Source organism: Euprymna scolopes, chromosome 27, assembly GCF_053919585.1.
Source record: "Euprymna scolopes isolate OS-2025 chromosome 27, ASM5391958v1, whole genome shotgun sequence".
Lineage (NCBI taxonomy): Eukaryota > Metazoa > Mollusca > Cephalopoda > Sepiida > Sepiolidae > Euprymna > Euprymna scolopes.
In genome coordinates this window covers 37,632,013-37,656,953 of record NC_136508.1, presented here as the reverse complement: position 1 = coordinate 37,656,953, position 24,941 = coordinate 37,632,013, and the positions used below count along the sequence as shown (strand labels likewise).

Here is a 24,941-nt window from a genome sequence, read left to right as displayed (position 1 = left end):
ATCTTTTTTAAGATTCTGACCGTCACTTTATGTGCATGCGTTTGTATGTCTCTTACACTTGGTTCACCGAGTATATTTTCCAAGTAGTTTCTGAAATTCTTTTTCATGAGTCCAGGTGTTCCTATAATTATTGGAATGGTGGAGCTCTTCCTAAGATTCCAATTTCTTTTCATGTCGTAGATAAGACATTGGTATTTCGTTATCTTTTTCCTCTTGGTTCTGTTTAACCTAGCACCACTGGGGACACTAACTTCTACCAAGGTTGCTTCTTTCTCCTTCTTGTTACATATCACTAGGTCAGGTGTTAAAGCTTCGTTTTCTAAATACGTAGCTGTAAGAATTGTATAGTCTTAGTGGATGGACTTGTTCTTATGATATATGTTCCCAGGGCTTGCTGCTGCATTCGATATTCAACTTTTTACAGATGGCACAAGAGATATATTTACACACTCCATTGTGTTGGGTTATATAGCAGCCGTCTCCCAGCAGTTGAATGCCAGGTGGCTCACACTCTCTACTTCTGTGTGGCAAAACCTGCCCTTGTTGTCATTGCTGAGACCACTCATCTGCGTAAAAGCATTAGTCATCAAGCCTTGATTCTGTGAAATCTAAGAAATTATCAACTTTAAAATACAAGAGCTCCTATCTATAATTCAATAATAAAAAATATTTATTTAATTTATATACATAAATACATTATATATAAGTACATTATATATATGTGTATATATATATATATATATATATATATATATATATATATATATATATATATATATATATATATGAGCAAACAGTTAATAAAATATGTTAAAAAAACACTTTGAAATGAGTTAAAAAACATATTTAATCTGAAAAGGAAACACTAGATAAATGGCTAGTCCTTAATCCGCGGAGTTTCGAAGAAATACTTTCCTTCTCATCAGAGGGTAGGAATTAGCAAAATGCGGGATCGGATTTTGCATGCAGAAATATTTAATGAAACAACAAGTAAGTGAAAGATCTTACTTGAAAATAAAAAAGTGAAGCAGAGGGAATATGGTGAAGAAAAAGGTGATTACACATGAATGGATATTATAAGCTCTATTTCCTATTTCGTTTCATCGAGCTTTTACATCTGGCTGAGATAATTTTATAAATATTAATTCTTTAATATTTATAATATACTTTAATTTTACCATCTTGGATCATTTTGGTAAATTTAATTGTAATTTTTATTTATATATATATATATACATATATATATATATATATATATATATATATATATATATATATATATATATATAACTACTAAATTTACTTACATACGCCTGAGGAGTTCTAGAGTGGATGAAACGCCGAATATTCAGTGTAGCTTAATCGCCATATATATTTTATAAATTACTATATATATATATATATATATATATATATATATATATATATATATATATATGTATATATATATATATATATATATATATATATATATATATATAGTAAGGTGATTGATAATTTATAATTATAATTAAAATTAAAAATTCGAAATCTGTTTGATAAAAAAGAACACAACAAAGCCAATAAATTCTACGATCGTTTCGGAAACGATGTTTTTATTGCGATAGAAATTAAGTCATGGACAATAATTTTAACATAAACGTAGCATTTTTAAGTAAGGCAGATGTATCTGGAAAATATTAAAATACAAAGGAAAATAGTTACTTATTGATGTTGATAATATTACTTTGCTTATCAACATCAATAAGTAACTATTTTCCTTTGTATTTTAATATTTTCCATATAAATCTGCCTTACTTCAAAAATGCTACGCTTATTTATGGTGTCTTTTATATTAAAAAAACACCCATTGCTGATGAAGAGACTTTGTTTCAAAACAAACTATATGTTAAAATTATTGTCCATGACTTAATGTCTATCACAATAAAACATCGTTTCCGAAACGATCGTACAAATTATTGGCTTTGTTGTGTTCCTTCTTATGAAACAGATTTTTAACTTTTAATTTTAATTTGAATTATAAATTATCAATCATCTTGCTAAATATTAAAGTAGCTCTAGGATATTTGCCTATCGAGCTTATTACAACGAGCACTGTTCTTTTCTTGTATTTTAATTAAATTAGTGATTTTACTATCACATTAAAATACACTCTGCTCTTTAGACTGCTGTTCTAAGCCCCTTTATATATATATATATATATATATATATATATATATATATATATATATATATATATATATATATATATATATATATATATATACAAGCAAAAGTACCCGTCATTGACTGGGTTCAATAACAGCCTACAGAAAATCGACTCTGATTTATGAAAGTATGATACGTTATGAAAAGGAAGGGTTGTAAATTGGGTTGAATTTGGAGGTATCAAAACCAAAGCAAAATATGATGAAAGCAAAAATAAAATAGATAAACCTCATAATTTATTATACCATACCTGTTCACACTGAAACACTTATCACAATGTTCTGTGGATCTATATTTAAAAACGTTGTTAAACTTTGTGGCATATTTCTATTCTATGGAGGCCAGGTGCGAACGAACACCCAATGATTTAATATACCATATTTCTTCCAACTGAAACATAATTATCAAAGTATACTTACACATATAAAAAGTATTTATTAAAGTTTGTGCCTATTTTTTTGTGAACGCACACCCCACAATTTTATTATACCATCTCTATTTAAGTCAAAACATATTTATCAAAGTATTTTTATGTACACCTATATCAAAAACACTTGTAAACGTTTTTTTTTAATTTTTAATTTTTTTATTTCCATACTTTGTGGACCAGGCGCGAACGCAGGCCCCACAATTTTAATGAGCCACCGGATCAAACATACCCATTTTCCTGTGTCTCGATACATCTTCTATCATTATATGTAATCGTTTTTTTTTTAAATAGTCAGTCATATAGAGCCTATTCGTGACCACACACACACACACACACACACACACACACACACACATTCAACTTTATATTACATATATATATATATATATATATATATATATATATATATATATATATATGTCGGTGTGTGTGAGCCTCCATTCAGTATCGAAAGACAAAGGATACCCCCTGTAGGGGCAGCTGCGCATGTAATTTTGTGGCAAGGGCTGCGCAACTCCCAACCACATTTCTCCTGAATCGAAATTGTGGCAAGGAGAAGTCCAGGATGACTGAAAACAATCCCAAGATAAGCAGAGAGCATATACAACACCTGGAAGTTCCAAATGGTCACCCATCTGGTACTGGCCAGGCTCATCGTTGCTTCATTTTGGTGAGCTGATAGGAACCGGTGTGTCAAACCTGATTATGCCGTATATATATATAGGGTGGCCCAAAAAAAACGGGCTCCAACTCTAATTAGGCCCCGTTTCTTAGTGTTTTGTCCGAATGAGATGAAACTAGTTTATTATATTCAAAACATCACATCAAAACACTAGGGTCTTTTGGCCTTTCTTTCTCCCTTGGCTGTAAAATACTCAGAAGAGCAATTGAATGTTCTCTGGGTTTTTTTTTCGGTCACACTGTATATATATATATATATATATATATATATATATATATATATATATATATATATATATATATATATATATGAGAGCAAATAGTTAATAAAACATGTTAAAAACACTTTGAAAAAGAGTTTAAAAAATATTTAATTTGAAAAGGAAACACTAAATAAGTGGATAGTCCTCAATCCACAGAGTTTCAAAGAAATACTTTCCTTCTCATCAGAGGGTAGGGATTGGCAAAATGCGGGATCGGATTTTTGCATACAAAAGTATTTGATGAAACTGCAAGTAATTCAAAGATCTTACTGGATAACAAAAAGTGAAGCAGAGGGAATATGGTGATGAAAAATGTGATTTCACATGAACGGATAGTCTGGTGAAAGGTAAAGTATCCATTGACGGTAAAATACAAAAATGTAAATCCAAGAAAGTTAGTTAAATTTCCATTCGCACAAGTAAAATCCAAGGAAATCGCGTAATTGGAAGATGGTCCAAAATAATCCAAAAGGCCAAAATCCGTGGAATAATTCACAAATAGGTACCATGAAAAATAAGAAAGAATTCCAATAATATTATTAAAAGAAAAATAAGATATACGTTAAACTCGGTGTCCAAGACAAAGTGTAATTAAGAAAAATGAGTGAAGACGAGAAAAAAAGGTTGAATGGTGATTGTATTAAATATAAAATAGAAAAGTAAATATCAAAATGACCCAGACAAGATGACGTTAAAAGGCGCGAAAAATATAAGGCAAAAAAGAGGCAAACTGAAATGCACAGATTATTACTTAAGAAAAGATCAGCAGGAGTTATTAAAAGACAGTAAATGAAAAAAAATGTAAGGGGAGAGGATGGCCGGTATCTGCAAATTCCGGATAAAGCAAGTATATATATATATATATATATATATATATATATATATATATATATATATATATATATATCCTCGATATATATAAAGGTTATATACATAACTTTATTATATCACCAGAACAATAAGGAAAAGGTAAGGGAAAAATTAGGGGATGACGTTTGGAAGCTAAATGCTTCTCATCAGAAGAGGAGATACTAGTTTAATGGCATTTAGATATGAAATGAGAACAAAGGACTAAAAGAGTATGGTAAATAGTAATTAAAAGTATTACCACATATAATCGCATATATATATATATATATATATATATATATATATATAAACTACATATATACTACCCTACTGATTTGCGATTATATGTGGTAATACTTTTAATTATATATATATATATATATATAGATAGATAGATAGATAGATAGATAGATAGATAGATAGATTATATAATTATATACGTAATTTCTTCTGCTTTGTGAGGAGCTGAGGGGAGCATTTTATAAATTTATGAATTTATAATTTGTGAAGAAGCGAGGGGCGAATTATATAATTTCATAATCTATTTATTTAAGTATTTAATCCTATAAATTTAATTTTTTTTGATTTTAGTAAAAAGATTCTTTAATTTCAGCAAATGTTTTATTCAATTCTGTTTCTTGCATTTTCCTTTTCAGACATTGGTTGTCATCGTGTCCGGTTGTGTCATGAAAATATCAAATGTTTGGAGGACGAAAAAATCCGGATTGATCAATTCAAGGACCTTTCTCATCTTCGTGAATTGGATCAATTAAAGAAAGAATGCAACCGAAAAACGGTGTGCACTTCAAAGGAACTCAGATGCGAATATGAACAATACAGTGGTATGATGCTGGAATATAGCTGTATTAACGGTAAGACATTCTCGAAAGGAAAATGGTTTAATTATTTCTAGGGTTTGGATTTTCTTGTGTTTTTTGGGGGGGGAGGGTTTTTTTTTCATTATCTGATTTTTTTTGTTTATGCGTATATTTTACTTTTTTTTTTTTTACTTATCTGTTTTTTACTTATCTGTTTTTTGGGTTTTTTTTGCTTATCTGTTTTTTACTTATTTGCTTTTTACTTATCTGTTTTTATTTATCTGGGTTTTTACTTATCTGTGTTTTTTTTTTACTTATCTGTTTTTTTACTTATCTGTTTTTTACTTATCTATTTTTTACTTATCTGTTTTTTACTTATCTGCTTTTTACTTATCTGTTTTTATTTATCTGGGTTTTTTACTTATCTGTTTTTTACTTATCTGTTTTTTTTTTGCTTTTTACTTATCTGTTTTTTACTTATCTGTTTCCTCGGCTCGTCGCGGTTAATCACCAGAAGATGAGTTAACCAAAAAGTGGTGAAACAACAACTATGAAGATGAGGATAACCGTCTGCAAAAATACCAATACACTAATTATGAAATCTCATTTCAAAGGATTCCAAAGAAATAAAAATAATGAATAATACCATTCGGACCCGACAATCGAAGACAAGATAAAATACAAAATTTTATTTATAAAACTATAAAATCCAACCTTAATCGCCCTTTGGGGCCCGTGGCTCAGTGGATAGAGGCGTTGAGTCTCTATGATTCTAGATGAGCATTTCAATTTTACTCAGAGGATTAGTTGGCCAAAACGTGGTGAGACATGAGGGATGCATTTACAAAACTCAGAATTCCTATCTCGTCACAGTTATTCACCTGAAGAAGGCCAGAGAATGAATTGGCTGAAACGTAGTGAAACAACAACTATAAAAATGGGGATAACACTTCGCAAGAAAGAATGAATACACATGTCAGAAATGCACCACAAATAATTAACCTGGATTCTTTGGAAGACATCAGTGCAATGGTTGGCAAAATAGCAGGTCCATTTTAGCAGCGTAGCCTGTTAGTTGATTTTTAGTTGATTTTTAGTTGATTGTTAGTTGATTGTTAGTTGATTTTTAGTTGATTTTTAGTTGATTGTTAGTTGATTTTTATTTGATTGTTAGTTGTTTGTTAGTTGATTTTTAGTTGATTGTTAGTTGATTTTTAGTTGATTGTTAGTTGATTTTGATAACATGATGAATCGTATTTTAATTCAATAATTTAAAGTTGATATTGTACAATAAAAAGAGAATTTTATCCTGGAGAAATCCCCCAATAAAGCACATACTGAACTGCCACCTGATTCATGTTGACAGTCCAATATTCAGGCGATAACTAAAGCTGTAATAATAATGACGGTTTGATTTCCCCGCCTTCAACATTGAAGAGGAGGAGTGAAAGGAAGAGGAAAGTGTTAGTCACATTCACAGTACAATTTCTGGCAATAAATACACTGAACGTTATAAAACAAAATAATACATACCTTCCCGGATTTACAGACAAAAATGTAAGTTAGTGATGGCGGCACTGAAAATGAATTGTATTTGTTTTTATAATCGCAGTGAAGAGCCTAGTTAGCAGATGTGAAGATGTCGGAAACTGTTTTTTTTTTCTCCAGATTGTCGATGTGAAACTGTAGTTTGGTTTGGCAAGATGAAATCGCAAAAGGGTTTGTTTGACTTAATTTAAGTTCGAACGAGGGGTTTCGATGGACATGCAGAACATCCTATTGTCGCAAGAAATAAATCACACAAATAAAAAGCTTGGGATGTGATGGTGATTGGAGACTGTCGGCGAATCTGTTAAAATTGGTCTGGGGCGGTCAAATAAGTTTTTTTTTTAAGAGATGGCACTTCATTGAACGATCACCATTTTCTAGTCATCATGTCAATTCTATCATATGTCTACAACTATGTGTGTTGTATATGAATAGAAACCTTCGGTGCGTTACAGGCACTCCAGTTCACAGCGTTAAGTCAGCCACCAACATACTTGCTCGAACAGTCAATGACACGGCCAACAGGGCAATGCGTCAAGCTAGCCACCAACACAATCGCCTCAACAGTCAGTAACATGGCCAACAGGTCAATGCGGCAAGCCAGCCACAACACAATCGCCTCAACAGTCAGTAACACCCACAGGTCAATGCACAGTCAGTGACAGCCACAGGTCAATGAACAGTCAGTAACAGCCCACAGGTCAATGCGTCCAGCTAGCCACAACACAATCGCCTCAACAGTCAGTAACACAGCCAACAGGCCAACGCATCAAGCCAGCCACCAACACAATCACCTCAACAGTCAGTAACGCGGCCAACAGATCAAAGCGGCAAGCTAGCCACCAACACAATCGTCTCAACAGTCAGTAACACGTCCAACAGGCCAACGCGTCAAGCTAGCCACCAACACAATCGCCTCGACAGTCAGTAACACAGCCAACAGGCCAATGCATCAAGCCAGCCACCAACACAATCGTCTCAACAGTCAGTAACACGTCCAACAAGCCAACGCGTCAAGCTAGCCACCAACACAATCGCCTCGACAGTCAGTAACACAGCCAACAGGTCAATGCGTCAAGCTAGCCGCCAACACACTCGCCTCAACAGTCAGTAACACGTCCAACAGGCCAACGCGTCAAGCTAGCCACAAACACACTCGCCTCTATGGTCAGCAACACAGACTCTCTATACCAAACTGAGAATAAAATATAAAAATTTAATCACTTTGTATTTTTCTTGCACCTATAAGCTTATTTACCACATGAATGAGATAAAACTAAATAATGAAATTCGTGCATGCGTTGAGGCATTTCCATTACCCATGGCATAGTCCATTATCCATGGCATAGTCCAGAAAAAAATATTCGCAAAGCTAAACAGAGGAAAGTTTATTTTACGAAAGCGAATTTAAGCGACGCATATCTACAGATCCGAGTGTGCTTGAAACTAATGTATATTAGCAGGGAAACGTTTCCCGTGATTGAATGAGGATCAATGAATGTTCAACACTTCCAATACTTTTATTGTTATCAAAATCGGTGAAATTGGTCCTTTATCAATCAAATCAATTGATTGCCTGCTGTAGTCAAGGATCCATCGCGATGCACCGAGAGGAGGCTCACATATCTCCCCGCAGTGAATTAGTCCACAATACATTGCAGTCTACGTGGCACTGTAGATAACTTACTATTAAAATTATTTATTTTCTTGAATTAAAATTTCAAATACAAAAGTCAAGTACCAATGGTTCAATTGTGCTATAAAGAGAAACATTAATTTCGAATGTGTCTCTGTCTTATCAATGAACCTACTGTTGATTTTATATGCCGGACTCTTCTGCTTGTGCAGTGATAAAAATTCTCAAATGCCTTTGTGATGTTAGCGTGTATAAGTACTTTTTTACATTAGACTTGAAGGCTACCATGCTGTAGTAAGCTGGGAAGCAGGCCAACGGAACAGTGTTCCACAGGTGAGTATTTATAGGAAAGAAGCTGTGTTCATGGAATCTGTGTTTAGATTTAGGCCCATAGAAAGTTGTGGGAAATTGTATATAGTGGTGATAGCTAGTCGAGTATTTTTTATGAAAGTTGGGCAAGGGGGGCATAAATTAGAGATATTTCAACAGGTGAGAGGATTGAGTTGGCCGAAACGTGGTGAAACAACAACTAACGGTTAGCAAATAAATAAACACACAAATTACTCATCTCAAAGGGTTCCAATAAAATAATATATAATAAGTGTAGGGTTTAACACTTTGGGTAACAAAGCTCACAAGTAATTTCTCAAAAGCGAACAACGAAAAAAAAAAAAATAAAAAAAATACCGACTTTATCAAAGTCAACCCCAGGAGGAAAAGATATTGACTCCTTACAGAGCATAGGCTTAAAAGGGAAATCTTATAATGTAAACAATAAATGTAGTTACGACTGAACGTTGTGGTAACAATTGGTGGCAGTTATGGTTCCAGAATCATGACTCATACTTCTGTAACATAATTTTGTCAATACACTGAATTTTATGCCTTTAAAAATTTTTTTCTTTTTTTTTTTTTTTTTAGACTCGCCTCTATCTGACGGATCAGCTCGTATAGAAACTGGAACACTTTTGTCTTCAAATTATCCGAACGCTATTAGCAAGGGAGAATTTTTGATGCGTTTAAATTTTAAAACGAACGTCACGTTAACCTTGACCTTTCACGACGTTGGTGACCTTGAGAAAAAGCCGTTCCTGACCGTTTATACTTCTCCGAACACAAACTGGACAAGATATACGGGGTACGTGACGGTGCGGAGCAAAAGAACGTTTCATAATGCCAAACACTTTGATATTTCCTTATATGCCAAACGAGTATGGATAACATTCAAAGGTAGGTGCTTCTCCTCCAACTTTGCTATAGGTTGTTCAACAGTGATCCTCGACGGCAGAATGTATTTCTTTGTTGTAAGAAGGAAGGTTTCGGCATTACGGTTTGAGACAGCTATCAAGAAACTCTTGTAACAACAGCAGCATATACTCGCGGCTTAAGATTTTGAATATTTTTGCTTTATGACATCACTAGCTGGACATCCGGTGTTGCCCGGTCGTACAATATGCTTTTTTTTTCTTTTTTTTTTTTTACACAGGCATCACCACTTATCAAGGCCAAGAGGCCACTCGAGTATAAGGGTTAAAGAGTGTACAGTAGAAATTGGACAATATAGTAATCATTAGTAATGGAAATTCGGTAAATTTGTTAACTTATATGGAACGGCTCATCAAGAACTTGTTTACGTTAGACTTGAAGACAACCATAGTGTAGTCAGCCGGAAAGCAGGAAAACGGAAGACAATTCCACAGATGTGCAGTTCTAAGAAAGATGCTTTGCTCATTGAATCTACGTTTAGGTTTAGGCACAGATAAAGAGTGGGGGGAATTATTGATGGTGTTTTCAGCTAGACGTGTGTTTCTTGTGAAAGTTTGGCAAGGGGGACCATAGATTGAAGCTCAGTTGAACACTTTCCATGAAAATAACGATACATCAGAGACAGGCTCGCAACATCTCTTCTCTTAAACATGATATTTTAATTCATGCAGATTGCATATGTATTATTATAGAATCAATCTTCTATTGAATGTGATATATTACGAGGAATAATTTGCCGGGTGAACTAATTAGAAAAAAATAAATAAATAAAATAAATGAATAATAATGATAATGTAGTCCATCAAATGCTGTCTGGAAAAGACACTTCTGATTAATGTTTAGTTTTAAAATATGCAAAATAATGAAAGAAATGATTTTAAAATTATATATTTTCTTTTATCGTAAATTCAACTCATTAATTAGAAAAAATTTAAATCAAATGCTGAGGTACACCTAGGCTTGAACACGGAATAATTCAACTTGTAGTCGAATGCGCTACCACTGAGCTATATTTCCAGACGTGAATAATTCTGTTTTTTTGTTTTTTTTTGTTTTTGTTTTTTTTTGCTTGTTTGTTTTTCTAAGAAGAAATTATTTCCTGAGATTTTATTATCTCCCTTGCCGGTGCAACCTAAAATATTCCCATTTAAAAATTATTTTTTTATCTATAAAAAAGAAAAGACTATTTTTAGGATTGCATTTTTTCGATTTTCGATACTTATTGGATGAATTTCTGTACAAACATATCTAAGAACACTGCCAGATATATAAATTACATTTGTGTGAAATTTGCAAAGGATAGGCTTAGCCATTTCGGAACCTATAAGGAACTCTCCCCCCTACACACACAAAGTGACTTTTATATTATAATAGAGATAGAGATTGTCGATTAGTTGTAACAACTATCTTCCTTTTTGGCTTGTCCAACCAAAGATCATCACGCAAATGAGTTGACCACGTGACTGAGTTTATAAAAGGTTTAAACACACGGCAATTATTTCTCTTTCTTCCAAGCTGCTGCTTGACAGCAGACTCTTCTGTTGGGGTGCAACTTCGCTAGGGTCCTTTTACTCTAAGTCGACCAGAAGACAAAAAAAAAACAACATGGCTACCTCCACATACAAACCATACAAACTTCAGTGTGGTACACTATGAACTCTCCTTCTCCCACATGACCTCTTTCTAGTCTTTTGTCCCCAGGATCATCATATACTCGCAGCTTAAAATTTTGAATATCATTTGCTTTATAATATCACAGCTTATTGGTTTTAGAGGTCAACTTCCTTTCTGGCTTGTTAAAGTGTTGAAACTAGCTTGCCTTTTAATTGTCAAATACCTTACAACTGCTAAACTTCTGTTTGACCACCAATATGGATTTAGGCAAGCCCGTTCTACTACAGATATTCTAACTGTAATCTCTGAACGTTTATACCAAGCACTGGATAAGGCAAGGGAGGGGAAGGGCAGTAGCCCTAGATATATTTACGGCTTTTGACAGGGTATGGCACGATAGTCTACTCATGAAAACAAAATCCTATGGTATTACTGGACGAATGCTTAGCATAATTAAATCCTTATTAAATGAGAGAAGAGTCCAAGTTGTCCTCAATGGGCGTACGTCCAAACAAATTGATATAAATGCGAGTGTACCTTAGGGATCGATCCATGGTTCTTTATTATTTCTGATATTCATAAATGATTTACCTGATAAAATTGTTTCTGAGATGGGTATATTTGTCGACAACACCACGCTCTATAGCAGGCAGGTGGGGAAAACTAATGAGCACATATCTAAGGTAATGGCCGAAACCCTAGAAGAAGATTTTCAGTCTGCATTGGAATGGGTTAAAAAATGGATGGTAACATTCAACGCTGCCAAGACTAAGCTCGTTTCCTTCAATAATTACATGAAACCTTCTCAACTACCAATAGCTATGGCTAAAGATACATTACCTGAAAGTACTTCGTTCAAACTCTTCGGCTTAATGTTCACAGGGAACATGAATTGGAATAGATACATTGAGATCATTGCCAAGGCTGCTGCAAAGAAGGTGGGCTCTCTTTACCGTGCTAGAAAGTTACTTATGCCTGAAAGTATCCTGTACCTCTACAAAACCACTATTCGCCCATGTATGGAGTACTACTGTCACATTAGGGCTGGTGCATCTGCTACTAGTCTTTCGCTCCTGGACAGGGTTCAGAAGAGAGTTGCTAACCTGATTGGTCCTTAGCTGACATCTAAGCTTCAGCCTCCATCCCATCGATGAAATGTTGTATCTTTCTGTTTTACAAGTATTTTAATGGTGGATCCTCTGACAAACTACAAGCCCTTGCACCCCCTTAAACTAAATATTCCTGAAAAACCCGACAAGCAGCAAAGTCCCACCCCTACACAGTAGAGATCCCTAGTTGTAAGAAAGCCTTTTACTCTAATAGATTCTTCCCCAGAACTGCAGGACTGTAGAATACTCTTCCGGTTTCCTACTTCCCCAACGGTACCGACATGCAGAAGTTCAAGTGTAATGTGAACAGACATCTTGTTGCTAAACTCCTAACATAGTACCCCTGCAACTTATGTCCCTGATAGTAGCCCCCTACATCAAAGTGGCAATGTGCCTTGTTTGGGATGAAAGTGTAATAAAAAAAAAAGAAAAGAAAATGTTTGTATAAAAAGAGATTTTCTTCAGCTTGCAACGGACACGCAAAAATGACAAATCTTTTTCTTTTCCTGTTTCGAAGTTCGACGTTCATAGAAAATCTGTATTTCTTTCTTTCCACTGATATGAATTAACCGTACGTTCTAATAACTCTATTAAAAAAAAAAAAAAAAAAAAAAAGAACGTCCCCGCCAATGAAATAAATACAGGCTTTTATATGCTCAGATTCGACCATGTCTTAATTTGTCTATGTCATCTTTTCGTTTCCTATTGGTCGGGTTTGGAGTTCGAGCGCCGGTGACTTTTACAATACGCACAAGCCACCCTTGGACGTTTGTTTCCATCTGGTCCTATGTGGTATCATTTTGCTGAGTGATTCCACCACGGTAAAGTATTCCGACGATATAACAATGTTTGTAAGAAACAACAGCAAGATTAATGTCATCGGCACAGAAACCAAATTGAATGAAACAGTAAAAGAGGCCTTCCAGGTCAACTGCGACAAGTTATTTGGAATGCGCATTGGTGCCTAGAGGCAAATCACCATCGAGGGACTCTTTAGCTGGAGCAACGGGCTTCGCAAGGTACTCGGTGCCTGGTTCGATCCTAATCTTTAGTTGGAGAAAAATTGGTCAGAGGTCTTCAAAGTATTGCAGCTAGTCTGCGGATTGGCAGAAACCTTTTGTTAAAGGAGAGAATGGAGATGCGTGTTTTGCACATCTATCCAATCTTCGTACACCATCTTTTGATTCTTCCTCTCCTGTCGGTTGCACTGCTTGCTGAGTAATGGCACTTCTGGTTGGCGTCAGAATTTTCTGGTGATATCAACCATTATTACGTGTTGATAAGCATTCCCAAACAGACGGTGTGTATCTGTAACACAAGTCTCTCTTGAGTGGCAAGTCATTCTTGAAATGGAAAAATGTAGTTCCGAGCAAAAAAAAAAATTGTGGAGATAAATTAAACTATTACGTCTGTAGTCATAAATATTAATTTTTCTTCCCTCTTATGAAGAACAACCCCTGTAAGGTGGTTTGGTTATATGATGACAGATCAAAGTCCTGAACGTATTAATTTCAACCAGATATTTTCTTGAGTGTAAAGTCATTCTTGAAATAGAAAAACTTCCAATCAAATAAGAATGACAGCAGAAATCTGGTTAGAGAAGCTTTCCCAGACAAAGAATTAACCAGTCACGATCAGCAGAAACATAAAGGTCTTCTCGTTTTGAGACGGAAACATGTCACTGAAGAATTCAATAAGATTCATTTGATTTTATAAAGCTGTTCTGGCATCTGATTCGTTTGTTATTATCACACATGGTTATAAATAGAATTGCTCAAATCTATGTAACCATACTTCCTCTCCCCCCACCACCACCATCATTTTTAATGGGTGTGGGTGATCTCTGCTTGAGTTGCTTGGAGACTTGGGAAAAAATATCAGTCAAAGATCCATTCTCAACAATTAACCTAACAGGTGTTAGGACAGGTAACTGACCCATTACCTGTCAGACTGATGCATACCGCTTGGGTAGTACCTAGGAAGTCCGCCCTTCCAGGCCTTGCTACTTGGCTTTCAGCTCGAGTAAGTTCATTGCTTACTGCCTGAGGCGCCCCTACCAGGACATGTCGATGGGACAGTCGATGCAATTTATGCTAAGTCAAAATGACTCTTTTTCAGGGGCGGTGGCTTGACACTCCCCACTTTCCGGCCTTGTGTCACATTCTGATGTGGTGGAAACCAAGTAAATAACTACACACCCATTATGCCAAAAAAAGAAAACTGACATAATAGGTATTTTATATATAAGGATGTTTGCAATGTGGTAGACAACGGAATTAGAGAAGTGACTGAAAAATCGTTATCTTCATTCGTAAACCAATAATAGTGAAGTTCAATAGCTGAAAACTGGTTTATAAAATCATTAGTTTTTAAAGCTTAAGTGATTTTTTTTTTTTTATGTGCAGCCGAAAAAGTAGAAAAGCCTCCAGAGAAGGTTAGTCGCTGTCCAGACAATGACCAGTCAACATCAAACTGTCCACCTAAGCGGACGCCAACTGAAAAACCAGCACCGAAGTCACAAAAATGGCGTAAGTCACCCCTTTCTGTTTTCCTTTCAAAGTTAAGCCCATTCACATTTAATAGTGTGTCATTGTACATCAGTTTGTAGAAAGTGAGTTCCCAACCTTTTTCACATTCATGTGTACTTTCCTAACTCTAACCCTAACACAAACTTTTAGAAAATTTATTTATTGTTTGTTTACATTATTGATTTTGTAAACCAACGCATTTCAGGTGAAAACATTATTATGTACTTACTCCTCATGGCAAAATTAGTAAAAATTCAAATAATTATGGGCAATAAGCAAGTAGAAAATGTGCTAGATGTATTTTTAACAAAAAATCATTCCACAACTACGTTCTGAATTTTTGTGTTTAAAAATGGTGGACCCTTAAGTTAAGTCAATTTAAGTCAAGGGAGATAAGTCAGTTTGTCAAACAGAATTGGTCGCACAGCTCTTCCACATTAAAACAGGATAAAACTCGAAAATTCAATAAATTATATTTTTACTTGTAATTATTTTCCTACTGGATCATGTTTCGTAATTTTGGGAATTTATACTAATTTCGACATGACATGTAAGTGTGTAGTAATGTTTTCACCTGAAATGTGTTCGTTTAAAAGCTCACTAATGCAAACAAGTACCGTGTATTTTTAACCTTTTCACAGTTTCTGTCTACTTTCGCACTGCTTTGAGAATATCACATGACCAACATCCATATCATGATGAGAAAGTGTTTAACTTGAGAGGATAGATACAGTTGATGCTTGGTATGATGTTGCTTGCTTAACAGTGAGATGCACATATCAATATAGACAAACATATTTAAGCACTACATATTAGAAATATGTATTCCGATAGACAATTTATCATGCATGCGTGGAAAAAAGAAATCTTGTGCACGACTGATTATGAGACTGAATAGAAATAGTCTTTTCTTTTTAACTTAGAAAAACTGCAGCTTGAGACGTGTCTATTTTCTTCGAACCTTAGAAGAAAATATCTAGAGACACATACTTTCAATTCAATCTTTCCTAGTGAGAATATTTCCCACATGTGTCTTCTCTCCCCCAAGCTGGTGTTTTTCCGACATATTTAACTGCAAGTCCTCGACCGATTACTTGGTTTCCCTTGAAGTAGATTGCTCTACGAATACGCCAGATAACTTAGACGCAATCACTTCAACATTTTAACTTTGCCAGGTTACTTAGACGAAATCACTTCAACATTTTAACTTCACCAGGTAACTTAGACGAAGTCACTTCAACATTTTAACTTTGCCAGGTTACTTAGACGAAATCACTTCAACATTTTAATGTTCCGTTTAGATAAAGAAAAGATAGTACGTTAACACATTTCAAATGTCCATTCCATTCTAGTCCCAATTTGAACTTAATTCAATTCCGAACTCAATTCAATTCTGAACTCACATAATCTCATAAGTATTTAAAGTTGAATACTGGTTAGTTTTAATGTAGGAACATTAGATTTTATCCATTCTCAGGACACAGTTGGTTCTTCATAGGTTTATATACATTACCACCTGTACTAAAGAGCCTCTCACTCTCCACAGATGAAATTGATGGGCTTAAATATTTTGAAGTCAGTTTGCTCAGTAGTGGTAAGCTCTCTTGTGTCTTTTTCCACCACTGAAATAGATCATTACCTCTTGCGAGAAAATGTTGGAATTTTGTTTGTACCAACAATTGTGCATCCCCCTATTTACATTTATTCTGTTTTTATTCTGGTTCTTATATTTGATTTTCTGTATTTTATACCCTTTATTGAACTTAGTTTCATAAATTTTGGGTTTATACGAAACGCCCTTTAATTTGAATAAAAGGGCAATGCTAGCTCCCCGATAATGATGTCACTGCTTTCAGTGTGAAAATTGGCCTCTTTTGGATTCCTGCAGTGAGGAGATTGGACATGGATTCATTGCTTTTCATAGAAGAGAGATACCCCGAGCCTTTCCTTCTAAGAGGTACAACCCAGCAAAAATTATATCTAGTCGTGACGAGGCGAACTTCTTTCACCTTTATATACACGGCTACGGTATGTGCATATGTTGAAGGAAAATAATTTTGGAATAATTTCAAAGACTGTAAATGGTCAAAAAGGGCACATGTGCTGTCTATCATCGACATTGTGAGTTCCTTACAATTTATTGTATTTATTGAGAGGGTGATTAGGAAGTACTCATAAGTTTTTTTAATAGCTGTATTCGTTTGTTGAGACGATGTTTTCAATAAACCAGCATTTTTTATTTGTTTGTTTGTTTTTTGTTTTGTATTTTGTTATCTAGCGTTCTTTGTTTTTGTATTTTAACGCCTGCAAAGGACATAATTTGCAACTTTTTGTAAATAAAATCTCTTCTTCGTTTTAAAACAAGACATTTCTATTTTATTCTTTCCCCTCCCCCCTTTTATTTCATCCTTTTATTTTTTTCTGCAAGCAAGATGTTTCGCGTTGAATTTATCTGAAAGGGGATAAATTTCTGAAAGTAAAGCTAGATAATGATCAAGTTCTTTTGTATGAATAACAGATTTACTCCTTTTGACTTTAGATTGTGATTTTTGTATTTCTGTTGTACTTGCAGTTGCAATCTCTAGGTTTAACTTAGTCGCTACTTGATCTAAGTTTGGATTTGTTACCGTGGGTTTATTTGAAGCTAATTCATCAAATGCACTTGAAAGCGATACAGTTTTACTTTCACTTTGATCTTCTTGACCCTCAGTAGAGCTTGAAAAAAATGTATCCTGCTGATTCTGCTTCATTATCATCCGGAGAAAGCAGAAGATGTAAAATCCAATTCTTAATAGTGTTTTCCATGTAATTATTTTGACATTTCAATGTGAATGTTACATCAAGAAAAGTAGACACACAAGCTTTCATCATTTAAATAAGATGAAAATTTTGTTTCCATTGATTCACTAAATTGTTCAACGGTGATAGGAAGGATTTCAATTAAGTCAAAAATATCAGAATTAGATTGAACAGATTTTGACAAAAATAACATCAAAGCTACAATTGTAGCTATCGTCATCGATATGGTTGAAGTTCTGTTGCGTTCTTCGAATGGACTCAGTAACTTGATAATTTTTTTAACAAGTCTTCATTGTTAAGTTGTTAAGGTAGGAATCTTATTATCCACAGCATAAATTAAAAGAGCTTTTCATTGCACTAAATTCATTTTCCAGCATATAATCTGTTGAATTCCACCGTGTGGTCACATCTTAAATAAGTTTATGTTTTTCCAAATGAAACTTATCCTATATTAATTTATATTAATTTAATTTATTTTTATTTCGGACTATTATTCTCATCTTTATTAGTTGTTGTTTTTCATCTTTTATTGGTTTGTTTATTCACAACGTTTCGGCCAACTATTCCTCTGGCCTTCGTCAGGTGGTAACCGCGACAGATAGGAACTCTGAATCTCCTAACTGCATTCTCAGCCATCACTGCCATCCGTAGTTGTTGTCGTCTCACCACATTTTGGCCAAGCACACCTCTGGTACGCTTTGGGTGGGATTGAAACCGCTATCTTCAGACAATGTTCATCTGGAACTCCAATTAAGGAATAATATATATGAAACTTATCCTGTATTTCAGCAAATTTGCTGATTGCTAATGAAGAGTGATTAAAGTGAGAGACTATATTTTTGTTAGTTTTAATGCTTGTCTTCCTAGTCTGTTGGGAAAATAATGAGTCGTTTATTAAGAGTCGCAATCTATATATAAAGCAAGATAGTGATTCTAAAGTACATTCCCTGACACCTGTATCCCGCAAGACTAAGAAAACTGTATTGGAGATTGTGTACTCATCCAGAAGATTGTGCAATTCTCCACTTATTCTTGCATCTGTGTGTGCAACATTGAATGGAACAACTCTAAGCACACATCTGCACTGTTCAAAGTCATTTGAAAACTAATAACCTGTCAAACTCAGAAAGGGAGCATTATTTGTAGTAACTGTCTAAATGTCTGTAATCAAAGAAATGCTGCTAATTCCATCAAGATATGATTGAATTTTTGTTTTAATTTTGTTAATGTATCTGAAATTATTTTTTCAATGAAAATTTTATTTGATGGAATACTGCAACGTTTTGCAATAAGCTTATTAAATTCAATGTCAGATATTACAGAATATGGTTGAATATCAACAGCAATCATTTCTCCTATGAGATAATGGATTTTTTGTGATCTGATGTCATTAATATCCCAGATTTTCTTTTTGGCCAATATTGATTCTATAGTAGTTTGGTTTTGTGCTGGAGATTTGTAGTTGCTGTCACTTGTTCTTGGAGTGCCTATCCCTGAACATTGTGTTTCCTAATTTATTTATTGCAGACTAATTTGGCCTTAGTCAGGTGGTAACCATGTTGGGATAGGAACTCTGAATCTCCTAACTGCATTCTCAGCAATCACTGCCTTCCATAGTTGTTGTTGTCTCACCATGTTTTGGCCAATAATCAATTTGGCCAGCTTTGGGTAGGATTAAAACCGCTATCTTCAGACAACTCTCACCTGGAGCTATAGAGATTCAACGTCTCTATCCACTGCGCCACGTGCCCCAAAGTTTCCTTTTCTTATTTGCAACTTTTGCTTTTCTGGATGAACTTCAACATATAAAGTTATTATTAAGAAGACATTGTGAAAGCTTTTGCTGATTTGCCACCCTTTGATCTGATGGTTTGACTTGCAGACAGATGTATTCTTATTCTTGGGATTGACATCAAAATACTTCCAGCAGAAACTGGTTTCCATAATGGTTGATGGTTGTTGTCAATATTTAATCAATTTTTTTATGTATTTAAATTACGTATGTCTGATATCTAATTAGTAAGTTATCTTAATAAAATATACATTATCTAAACCAAAAAAATAAAAATATATATGTAATGGTAGCACAAGTTCAAAAATGAGGAACAAGAGTATGACTGATGAAGAATGCTTTATTTTTGGTTTGCATGTGATCGCAGTTTACTGTACAATTCCTCAACATGAAAACTGAAAGATAGAATAACAACTTTCTTCAACAGTAATTTAAAGTACAAAATAATAATGTTAATTCGATAGGAAACGAGAGAAGAGAAATTTTCTATATGCTTACCTCTGTTTGCCTCAAATTTAGCCTAGCCACAAAGACTACATGTTAGCAATGAGCTATGCCTGTTATTTGAAAATACGGTGTAGACAGTGCATGTCCCTTGGGTAAATATTCACCATCAAGCAAAAAAGGGAGTTAACTTGTTTTCGTATATAATATAACTAAATTAATATTTGGGTGCTTATCTAGAGTTAGGCCTATAAAAAAAATTTTTTCAAGAAAGATCTTTAAAAATCTTTATGATGTATGAACCTGTCACAGCACGAAGATGTCATATTCCAAAAATCACGGAAGTCGATCAAGTAAATTTTTTTTTATTTAAGAAAATTAAATATTATGACACATTTTATCAAAGAATTACTTGACGCCACCTTCCATTTCGAATGATAAGCTGCTAGCAACACCTCTCGGGAATGTTGGGAATGTGGAATCAACAAGGGCAGACAATCGACTTTCCACCGTCTAGAAAAAATCCTTTAAAATTAACACATTTTTCTCTTGCCTGCAAACTCTTTTTCACAGAAGAGACGTTGCGAGCCTTATCATTATTTTTAAGTGCTCGTCTGAGCTCCAATTTATGGTCCCCCCACCCTTGCCAAACATTCACGAGAAACCCTCGTTTGTCAGAAAACACTATCAATAATTTCCCTCACTCTTTATCTCTGCTTAAACCTAAACGTACATTCCATGAACAAAGTTTCTTTCTTAGAGCTGCATACCTGTGGAACTCTCTTCCGTTTACCTGCTTTCCAACTGACTACAATATGGCCGTCTTCAAGTCTAACGTAAACAAGTTCTTGATGAGCCGCTCCCCTTAAGTAATCCAATTACACTCTTTAACCCTTATCCTCGAGTGGCCTCTGGGCCTTAATAAATGGTGATTCCTTTGTAAAAAAAAAAAAAAAAGTAAACACATTTATAGATTTGCTGAAAAAGAAAATAACGTTTACAATTACAGCAAACGAGTAGTTTCCATGATATGAAGAAATGTTAGTTTTAAAAAAAATGGAGGGATCACATTTCTATAATGATTTAACGTATATTACGTAAATGACTATTAGAAAACTATGATAAACGATCGATTATCAAACGCCGATTAATCGCTAATCAGTCAGTTTGCTTATTGATGCAGCGCTACCATCAACTGTGCAGTTTAGCCACCTCAGATTTCTCGATAAGAAAACAAATTTGCACGTAAAAAGGATTAATTAAAAAAAATAATTTTCATACGTGTGATTTGAATGACTAGATTTTCTGAAGCCGACAACAATGAAATATTCTGGCAGATTTATAATTTTAGCAATAATTTAATTATTTACAAGATCAAACAGTTGTTTTGATGTTTTCCCTGGTGCAATTCGCATATCGAATCTAACTAGTTCAACCTCATTCTCCAATCTCTGACTACAAACTCGTAGTTTTCACAGCAAAATCTGTCTTGAAGAATCACGTGATGTCACACACGCACACTGCTGGAGTGCTGGACTGGCTTGAATATCAACTTACTCGATGGTAATTAAATAGCAATATAAAAAAAAACGGACACAAAAAAAACTGTTTCAGTAATCGTTGTGGTGTTGATGGTTAGGTGGTGTGATATAACATCATGTAGAAATAAAGTGGATGAAAACGATTCTTAGAAGATAGCAACTGAAAATGATTTATTTAAAATTGTTGAAGCTTGACTGAACACATGGAAATAAATAACTACAACACAAAATAGAATAGAACAGGTATATTGAGAGCAAGAAATTATATACAATATTTACATAGAGTCCATTGGTGTAGCCATGGGGAGATCGTCCGTGGAGAAGTCGTCGACTCTCAAGCTTGTTTGTACAACTGTAACACATATACAGCTAAAAGCACATTAAGTTAACACCAACACAGAGTTAAACCCCGCATAAAGCTAAAACCCACAGAACTAAAACTCACATATGACTAAAACCCACATATAGCTAAAACCCACATATAACTAAAACTCACATACAACTATAACACATATACAGCTAAAACCACATTAAGTTAACACCAACATTTTGTTAAAACCCGCAGAAAGTTAAAACACACAGAACTAAAACTCACATATGACTAAAACTCACATATAGCTAAAACGCACACACAGCTAAAACCCACATACAAATAAAACTCACATATTGCTAAAACCCACATACAACTAAAACTCACATACAACTAAAACTCACATACAACTAAAACTCACATACAGCTATAACACATATACAGCTAAGATCACTGATAAGATGATTAACAAAATATCCCATCACGTCATTGAAAACTTTCAATTTTTTTTTACTAGTTAATGAGTATAGTATGTCTGTTCTATTACTAAACTATTATTGAACATTTAGTGCTCATAGTATTTCAATAAGTGGTAATCTGGTGCTGTAATATTGAGGGAATATGGGGGATGATACAAAACTTCATATTTCAATTCTTGAAGCGTAACTACCGTAACATGACAGATATACAGTAAACAATGTTCAAAACTGGTTTCATGAAATCAGTAGGAATATTTTACCTTTTTTTATCTTGTCTATTATTTTGAGGGGATCATCTTATTATTCGACTGTGAAAGGTGCTTCCACTAGTTTGAAATATATTGTTAGAATTGTTTTCAAAGATTATATAACTTAATGTTTGTTTTGGGCGTTTCCTGTTATTGGTCTCTCTTTTCTCATCGACCGTTTTCGAGTATGGGGGAGTGATCCTAAGCATGGAACCGTTTTCAGACATTGTTTAATTCAAAGTAAACATTTGATACAGTCAATAGCTTTGACGATTGAGAATCTTTTTTTTTTCTTTTTTGCTTTTTGTTTTTTGTTTTTTTTGTTTGTTTTTTTCTTGCTCTTTGTTTTTTGTTTTTGTTTTTGTTTTTGTTTTTTGTTTTTGCTTTTGTTTTTTGTTTTTTTTTGTTTTTTGTTTTTTGTTTTTTGTTTTTCCTTTTGCTTTTTGCTTTTTGTTTTTGTTTTTGCTTTTTGTTTTTTGTTTTTGTTCAAGTCATTGAAGCGGATTTAATTTGTTCAATTCATGTGTTACTTTGTTTGTGGCACGTAAAATCAGTCTCTCCCCCCTCTCTCTCTTTCTCTCTTCCCCCCCCACACACACAAGCGACAGATAGATACATACATACGCTATATGGTCGTGCTGTATATAAACAACGTCTATCTTAACTGATGTCTTTTTAACGTTATTATATATACAGTGTGTGACGTCTAGTGATGAAAATCTTTTATTGTTGTATGTTTATGTGGGTGTTTTACACATAATAAAACAGTTCATTAATATTCAGTCAGCGCACAGACAAAAACATACCTTTCTCTTTTCACTATTCAAGTTCACCTTCTTTAGAAGGAAACCAAGCAACAATAGATTATATATTTGATATAACTTTATTTTTTACTTCTGCGAGACGTTGTAATTTTCTACATTATGCTAAACTCGCGTTTCTCAGCTTCCGAAACACGGAGACGATATCTTTCGTGCTAAGTTGTCCAACTTTATGTGCTTTAGACTAAACATACAACACAACATTAGCTACTTTTATTTTCTCTACCGCTCTCCCTCGACCCAGGACTGCACCATAATAAACAAAGCACTCTCCCTTGACACTAGCGCACAGGTACATGTATTTAGTGAATTTAATGCTCACCACAAAAACTGGCTTGGATTCTCTACTCACACAGATGCAGCAGGCAGCACAGCACATAGTTTTGCTATATCTCACTCCCTATCAAAAATATTTACGTTTCCAACCCGTTTCCCTGACCAGCAAGAACAACAAGCATCACTACTAGATCTGTTTCTGACGACAGTTCCCGAGGATTGTACAACAAATGCTGACAGCCCACTCGGGAACGCTGACCATGCAGTGATAATGGTAGAAATTGCCCTAAACTCTAGACCCAAAACTGAAGAGCCAGTGCTCAAAACAACGAGATATTATTAAAAGGCTGACTGGGAAGCCATCAGAGATCATATCAGAGATGCCCTATGGGGAAATATTTTTTCTCTTCCTGCTGAACAGTGCGCAAACGAGACCACTGAATAGTTCAAAACAGTGATGGAAGCACATGTTCCCATGCGGAAATTTTATAGCAAGCCCCATTCTCCTCAATGGTTTACTTCGAATTGCGCAACTGCCATTGCTCAAAGGTAGCATGCATACCGCAGATTTAACCAACATAAGTCCAGTTCAAACAAAGAGAAGTATATAGAAGCTAGAAGTAACGTTAAGAAAGAAATAGCGACAGCTAAGAGAGAATTTACGGAAACCACTAAAAAACGCATCAAAACACAAAAATTAGGAAATCGTGACTTCTGGAAAATCTACAACAGTGTAGTAAATAATGGGCAATCAACAATTCCCCCACTAACCAACAATCACGAGGTTGTTTGCTCAGCAACCGACAAGGCTAATATGCTTGCCAGCCGGTTTGCCTCGAACTCCACACTGGACCCTACCAACCACCCCCTGCCTGACTTTCCTTTGCGGACAGACACCACGCTAGACGATCTGAAAATCACCCCTGCTCAGGTACACGCTATCATAAAAAACCTTGACACTTCAAAAGCATGTGGACCTGATCTCATCCCAGCTGTGCTATTAAAAAAGTGCTCAGCCAAAGTAGCTCCAGTTCTCTCCAAACTCTACAACAAATGCCTTAATGAATCATGCTTTCCGGGCTGTTGGAAAACTGTTTCTGCTGTACTAGTATTCAAGAATTCTGGCGAAAGAACTGACCCATCAAATTATCGCCCCATTAGCCTCCCCCCACTTTTCGCCAAAATATTTGAGACCATAATTAACCATGCTCTAGTCCTTCACCTTACAGATGATAAACTTCTGACTGACAAACAATATGGATTTAGACATGCCCGTTCCAC

General features: G+C 34.7%; 1 protein-coding gene across 1 annotated transcript in view; it reads left to right on the top strand.

Moving 5' to 3' along the window:
- Nucleotides 1–24,941, top strand: part of LOC145248833 (uncharacterized) — a 112,951-nt gene that overhangs the window by 68,895 nt on the left and 19,115 nt on the right. The window contains exons 2-4 of the mRNA XM_080110529.1: nucleotides 5,088–5,303; nucleotides 9,355–9,663; nucleotides 14,828–14,950. Of these exons, the coding sequence (XP_079966655.1) occupies nucleotides 5,088–5,303; nucleotides 9,355–9,663; nucleotides 14,828–14,950 (648 nt within the window). The remainder of the gene's footprint in view (nucleotides 1–5,087; nucleotides 5,304–9,354; nucleotides 9,664–14,827; nucleotides 14,951–24,941) is intronic.